General features: G+C 54.5%; 1 protein-coding gene across 1 annotated transcript; it reads left to right on the top strand.

The window, feature by feature from the left end:
- The first annotated feature begins 291 nt into the window (after window positions 1-291).
- On the top strand, window positions 292-1,591 carry LOC131400582 (rhox homeobox family member 1-like). The gene is made up of 2 exons (XM_058535294.1): window positions 292-651; window positions 1,290-1,591. The coding sequence occupies exons 1-2, from the start codon at window positions 335-337 to the stop codon at window positions 1,378-1,380; spliced, it is 408 nt and encodes a 135-aa protein (XP_058391277.1). The 5' UTR covers window positions 292-334; the 3' UTR covers window positions 1,381-1,591.
- Window positions 1,592-6,889: the final 5,298 nt, after the last annotated feature.

Below are 6,889 nucleotides of genomic sequence, written 5' to 3'. Positions count from 1 at the left end.
GCGCCCCGCTGCGTCCGCGGCATGGAGCCTGCGCCCGGGGGCAGCCGCCGGGGAGTCGTGGAGCTCCGGGAAGAACTGCAAGGTGAGTGCCTGGACCGGGACAGGTGCTTTGGGCAACTCCAGGAAACGTCCTTTCCCTGGGAGAGGCGGGAGCACGGGACGCCGCTGCTGCGCCGCCGCCTTCGCTGCTCTCAGCTCGCGGGCCTGCGCCTCCCTCTGCCCCCCGCCCGCCCCCCGCCCCCCGCCCCCGGCCCCCGGCCCCCGCCGCCCGCGCTCCCACGCCCGGATGTGTCTCTTTTCCTCTCCGGAGACGAAGCCCTCCGCGATCTCAGGGATGGGAACAGGAGGAGACATCGTCGAGGAGGATCGAAGGTCCGAAGCTGAGCAGGGAGCAGCGGACGAAGGAGAACAAGGCCAGGTTGGCGCAGGAGCTCGGGGCCCCGTGGACCCGGAGAAGGAGGAAGGCGGCGGCGGCTGGGAGCCCCCGCAGCAGGAGCAGCAGCTTCAGGAGCCCTCCCACGTGGCCCCCGAGGGTCTGCAGCCCCGCGACAGGCAGCCGGGCCTCCCCCGCCACACGTTCACCGGGTTGCGCCTGAAGGGGCTGGAGAGCGTTTTCCAGCGCACTCAATACCCCGACGTGTTCAGCGCGCGGTAAGCCGCTTGCTCTGGAGGCGCCCGGTGCTCTAGGGCGCTCGGGCTCCTCCGTCCAGTCCCGGGGCGCCTGCGGGGCTTTCCCGGGTCTCTTTCCCTCCACTCCAGAGCCAGAGCTCCCCAGCGGGCTCCAGGCCACTGGAGTCTGCCCGCCCTTGAGCCCGCGGTGGGGGCGATGCCCACCGCGCATCAAGGGAAATGTCTGCAGGCAGTACAGCAGTGGCTCAAGCCAGGGAACTTTGGCCGCGCTCCTGTTTGGGGAAAGCGGGTTCTGTTGGATCAGGACGGATCAGGGGGAGGAGAGTGAGGCACCGTCGTGCAAGTGCACGGCTGGATCTTGCCTTAACTTACAAGGGTGATCCTTTGGTCCTCGTGGAATTCTCGTGCATTAGTCTTGAGTTTGAAACCCTACCTTAAGAATCGTGAATCCTGAGTCCTGAGTTTCTCAGCGCTCCCTTAAGCTTTGCACACAAAGGAAAATCGCCCCTGAAGCCAGGCTGGAGCTGGCTGTGACCCAAGCGCACAATGCTGGGGCATTTGGGAGGAGAGACGCTGGGAAGCCAGCATGAAATGCGCATTGTCTATCTCGCGACCCCCACGACTCCCGATAGTGACTGTTTGCCATTTTCTCCCCTCAGAAAGGAGCTCGCCTTCCTCCTGGATGTGGCTGAACCCAGAGCGCAGGTCAGTGAACCTGAACACGGCGATTCTGCAGGGCCGCCGGTCTAGAACCTGCTTCAGGACTTGGACACTTTGGTTCTAGTCGTTCTCACCTTGTTGTTTTTTGTTGCCCTTTCCATGTCTGGGGAGCGAGTTTTGAAATGTGGGGGCTTTGGCAAGTGGAACCTGGGATATGTCGGGCCCCGCCTATGGAAATTGCCCATTCTCAGAGGGAGCGTGAGTTCCTAAAGGGAAAACAATAAAATCCAAGAGAACCCAACCGCTTCTCCTCTTCTCTGTACAAAATGAAAGATGAGTAAAGGTCAGTCCTTCTCACAGTACTGGTATCTTTTCGGCAGCACTTCTGCGTGGAGTCATGTCGGGGCTCAGTGTCCTTTGGGAAGGATGCACCTTCATGCACCGAGGGCCTAGGTGAGGAGAGGGGTCAGCTGTTTTCACTGACGTCAAATGTTGAACACCGGGCCCGAGCTCTTAGCTACATGAGTGAATTTAGGAATATTCAGGCCCTGGGGTCAGGGAGTAACCCACACCCAGAGATCACACTACACGAGTCACGCCTGTGTGTTTCCTGATGCCGGGAGCCTGGCGGGCGGGGAGACAGCGGGAAAGTCCAAGGGCCTGGTCCTCCTGCTCTTGCTGTCAGCCTGTAGGAAAGCAGGGCAGGAAGGGGCAGCCCGACAGTTTCCCTTTCCGCAGTGCTTCCGTGTGTCAGACTGGAAAGGTTGCTGAGAGGGTGACATCGTGGCGGAGGCTGGGAGGCAGGTGTGCCAGCTGGAACTCTGTCTCAGCATCGCAACAGACAGAAACGATGTTGAATCAGGTTCCACTGACCTAAGAAGGGTGAAAAGGTTAGAGAAGAGTTCCTTACAGTCCCACTTCTACCTACAGATGTGGCACAGGTTCCACTTTAGGACTGAGTATTCTCCTGAGGAATTTCTCACATCTAATGATAGACATATATATGTACATGTCTGGCGTGTGCGTGAGGAAGATTGGCCATGAGCTAACATCCGTTGCCAATCTTAGTCTTTTTGCTGAGGAAGATTGGCCCTGAGCTAACATCCGTGCCCATCTTCCTCCAATTTTTATATGTGGGACGCCGCCACAGCATGGCTTTGTTAAGCGGTGCGTAGGTCCGCGCCCTGGATCCCAGCCCACCAACCCCGGGCCGCCGAAGCGGAGCGTGTCAGCATAACCGCTATGCCACCGGCCCGGCCTGTAGTGATATGTATTTTTGATGGTACTGTTTTGGAGAGGTGGGTTTTGTGGAATTTCTTCTTCTTGAGGGGGGGCGTGGGGGCGGCTTTCCATTCAGGCCAGAGTCTTACCTGTGTTCATTTGAAATACCTTTGGATTTGCTCAGGCAATGATGACTAATCTGTAGGTGCACAGGTTACCACGTGAGACCGTAGAGAACCATCAGTTGGATTAGGAGAGAATTTGTCCGAAAGAGAAACCAAATCCAGGCTGAGTTTCCTAGCTCTGCTCCACGGTGCGCCTGTGAGTGCAGTGATGGGAAGGGGCTGCAGGTCCGGTCTTGGTGAGTTGCAGTGAATCGAGACCCACTTGGACTAAATTTTCCTCAACCCTACAGGCTGAAATATCAAGGCGGTGTCCGGGGCGTCAGCAACTCTGCTGTCCCGGTCAGCCGAGCCACAAACCCCCTGGGCCCTCCATAACCAGCCCTTCCTTGCCACACCATCTTTTTTCAGTCCCCAGAGGTTTCAGAGGGTGAAGGGCCCCTTAGACACCCTTGAGGGAAACCTGTTCAAAAATCCAGCCTGCTCCCATTGACTATTTCCTTTAGACGGAAGGAGCTTTGACCATGCTCAGCTTCCCCCACACCCCGGGGTGTGGGGGGGACACTATCCCTAGAGAGCAGGGGGCAGAGGCAGCAGGACAGCAGGATGCTCCGCCGTCAGGAGACCGACACGTCTTCATCCCGTTACCAGGCGTGGCATGAAGAGCAGGGAGTGGGTGCCGTTCACCAGCTAGACCCGCATCCGAGAGCCAGGAAAACCAGCAAAGACTATTGAAGGTGGGAGGAGAGAGACAAAGCAAGAAGGCTAGTCCAAACTTGGCACAGAGTAGACGCTCACCGAGCCAAAACAGAACCCAGGTTCCGATGCAGATGCGTTCCTGACATCTCCTTCCACAGCCCCCATCCCAAGGTCACGCAAGAGGAGCTGCCTTTCCTCTTTTGCTCTCCTGCCTACCCTCCTTTGATCTCAACTGGTCTCCTGAAGGGAGTCCACCAGAATGGAGATATTCATAAGGAAGGAGGGAAAGTCCCACCAGGGAGGGAGGGTCTCACAATGTGATGGGCCCTGGCCCAGGTCCCCAGCCCTAACACCCCAAGACACATCCAGGCTGGTCCTATTTCTTCACTTGGACCAGCAGACATTTCCAAGAATATCCAAAGAATGCTATGGGCCCAGCCACCACCTCAAAACCTCCACCGCAACAGGGAGTCAGACCGAGATCTTGCCTGGTGTTCCGTTGGGCCTGCTGCCCTTTGTTTCACATAGAGACTTAGCCTTCGGGGGTCTCCATGGCCAAACCTGTCCTTCCGTTAGGAATGTATTCTATCCTTTCCAAACTCCGCCTAACCTCCAGCTTACAAGAGTGTTCGCTCCACTCTTTCCCAACGAGACCCAAGGAGGCAGACCACGGTGCTGGTCAAGATGGGGGTGTGAAGAGATGAGGAAAGAGAGCTCCTAGTCATCCGGTGGCTGTCCGAGAAGTAGCAACCAAATCCAAGGCCACAAATTGAGGTCCGTTCGCCTCGGCCTGCTCCTTCTCACCCTTCCTTCCCCTGAGAACCAGGAGAGGACTTGAAGCCACAGGCAACAGACCAATGGGATTTGGGATAACTCTTCACCCTCCCTCGACCTCTCAGGGCCTGTACAAACGAACCTTGTTACTGCTTTACCGAGTGACCGCCCCAAGCCCAAACTCTGCTTAGATTCCTCACTCACGAAGCGCCCGAGCCTCAATGTCTTTGTCCCGTCAGTTCCTCACAAACTGATGGTTTCTTTGTCTAAAACGTATAAAAATGCTTGCTTGGGTCATTTCTTCAGGTCCCATTTCTGTGAGACCTCCTTACGTACAAGTCAGTACGGTTTTTTTCTCTCTCTCCTCTCAGTCTGCCTTGTGTCAATGTAACGATTAGACCAGCCCTAAGAACCCAGGAAGGTGGGGGCGGGGGCACGTCCGCCGGCCTGACACAGAAGTGCAACGAGCGTGTGTCTCAGTAACTCGTTTTTCCAACAAGAAGTGAGCATTGATAGATGGTAGGGTTGTGTTTTTCACATCCACAGATTTAAGTAATTCTTCTTATCTCTAGAGAGCCATAGCTAACTATATACCACTCATTATTTCTAGGAATGATCCATCCTTCCTTTAAAATAAGGTTACAGACGAGCAGTATGTTTTCCATCATCTGGGCTTCAAGCGCTTTTCCAGTTATACCTCTGAGCCTCTAGTTAGATGTTGACATAGGTGCCACTACTGATCTACCCGTTCCATGCCTCCCTTCTTTCCTTACTCGTTATCTACCTTTCCAAGATCTTCAAGAGGAGAGAAGTGGCGCCTCAGAAGAATGTGCTTTTCAACGTCCTGGTTTCAATTACCTTTCTAGGTTTCCCCAGTTGTCTCTGGAGGAGTAGGTACCCGATTACCACGAATCATCGCTAGGACTAACAATTCCCCGTTGTTCCCGCGGGAAACGGGGAATTGAGAGAGATCTGTTTCTCAGCTTCCTGCCTTCACCGACTCATTCAGATCGTATCCAGTTGTCTCTATATGAGTCTAAACTCGATCAATTCCTTTCCTTACAGTACTACTTCCACAGTCCAAGGAGATAGGAAAATTTAGACGTGAGAAGGGAGAAGGGCTTTTCCAACATCCTCAATAGACCAGTGTATCTTGTTGTATCTAGATCCCTCTGATAACTAGTCACCTAGGGAGGACCAATTTCCTCTTGGACTAGTGCGCTGCTTCAACAACATAGAAGAATGTAGACGTGAGAATAACTCGCTTTCCATTTCCCGGTCGCATGTCACGATCGCCGGCTAGCTCCGCTCAACTTGTCGCCTAGGGACCCTCCGCTCTCTCTTGTACTAGCTCCTTATTCAGACGAGAGAGAAGAAGCTGGTGTGGAGAAGAGGGATTTTACAGCTCCCCGGATTCATCGATTCTCTCAGTCACCTCTAGTTCACACCGGTAAAGGAGCTGCCTAGGTATCACTAGTTCTGTCTGGCACTACGCCTGGATTCCCACAGGAAATGTGAATTGAGGGTTGAGAAGATGGTGTGTGGGGGCTGGGTGACTTCCACTTCAGTTCTGGAAATGAGCCCCAAATGGCCTCTGTCTGTTGGCCCCTGGCTTGTCTATGTCTTCGCTGCAGGCTGACACCTCCGCCCTCAAAAGCCTGCTGGAGACCCACTCCCATTTTTACACATCCACTTGTTTTCCTCATAGAGGAAAGAACCATATGGGGAACCATTTGGAGCCCGGCTGCTTGACGTACCCCGTGAGGTTGTGCCCCACACCTGCTCGCCACAGATAGGAGAAGGCCTGGGCCCCAAAGACCGCAAGTCGCCGCTGCCCCTCGGTGCTCTGTGACCCAGATAGTCTCCAAGGTGCTGCTAGGTGACGTCCCCTAGACGCGGAGGCCCCCGCGCTGATCCCCTTCTCCCGCAGGCGTTCACTCGCCTTCCTCCCCCTCCCGAGGGCGGCACCCACGGGCCTTAGCCTCTCTGGACAGGCTCCTGCTGTGAAGGACTTCCCCACTCACAAAGCTGGCAAGTCCTGGCCCAGAGAAAGCTTGTGTGTCCTACTGCCACCTTGTGGTCATCCGTTTGTCCTCGGTCAGCCCAGAAATCCCTTGCACGTCTACAACTCATTCCCCTGGTTGACTCCAGGTAGCCCTAGTTCACAGCTGACCTAGATCCCACTGCATAGCTCTTCAATTTTAACTGCTTGTTAGAACAAGGAAGAAGAATTTGGACATGAGCTGATGCTGGTCTTCAGCTTTCTGGTGTGGACTGGTTATTCTAGTTATCACTAGTTATCCGTACTCAGATAATCATCTAGGGCCCCCTCCGTATCTATGGTACTGACTCATTATTCCAAAAGAAAATCGGAATTTAGATTTCAGAAGAATGTCTGTTTCCACTTCCGGGCATCAAGGAGTATTCGGGGTTCTCTCTAGAGATCTCCTGGAAGCGAGTTTCCTGTGCACCACTATTCATCTCAGACTGATCGTGCTTTCAACCTAAAATAGAACGTTCGATTGAGAGGCTATGTTTTCCAATTCAAGGAAGGCCTCCACTCCTTCCACTCATGTTCCTTGGGTGATTAGTTCCCTCTGCACCCGGGTTCATCTACATTAGTAACTTCTGAATGCAGCCAGGAGAAGAAGAATTGAGAGTCCGGAAGAAGCTACATCTCAGCGCCTAACTTCAACTACTTATTCTGGACATCTCTAGCTCTCTCGAAGGAAGGAGACACCTGGTGCCAATATCTATAGGACGCAATCCCTGTTGCGACACGA

Source organism: Diceros bicornis, chromosome X (assembly GCF_020826845.1).
Source record: "Diceros bicornis minor isolate mBicDic1 chromosome X, mDicBic1.mat.cur, whole genome shotgun sequence".
Classification (NCBI taxonomy): domain Eukaryota; kingdom Metazoa; phylum Chordata; class Mammalia; order Perissodactyla; family Rhinocerotidae; genus Diceros; species Diceros bicornis.
Note: the sequence above shows the minus strand (reverse complement) of the source record. Positions and strands in the feature narration are given on the sequence as shown.

Bases quoted from the DNA above. Each gene is read 5' to 3' on its own strand.
- LOC131400582 (XM_058535294.1), top strand. From the start codon at position 335: ATGGGAACAGGAGGAGACATCGTCGAGGAGGATCGAAGGTCCGAAGCT. The intron at 652-1,289 runs GTAAGCCGCTTG...TTCTCCCCTCAG, and splicing joins CCCGACGTGTTCAGCGCGCG to AAAGGAGCTCGCCTTCCTCC.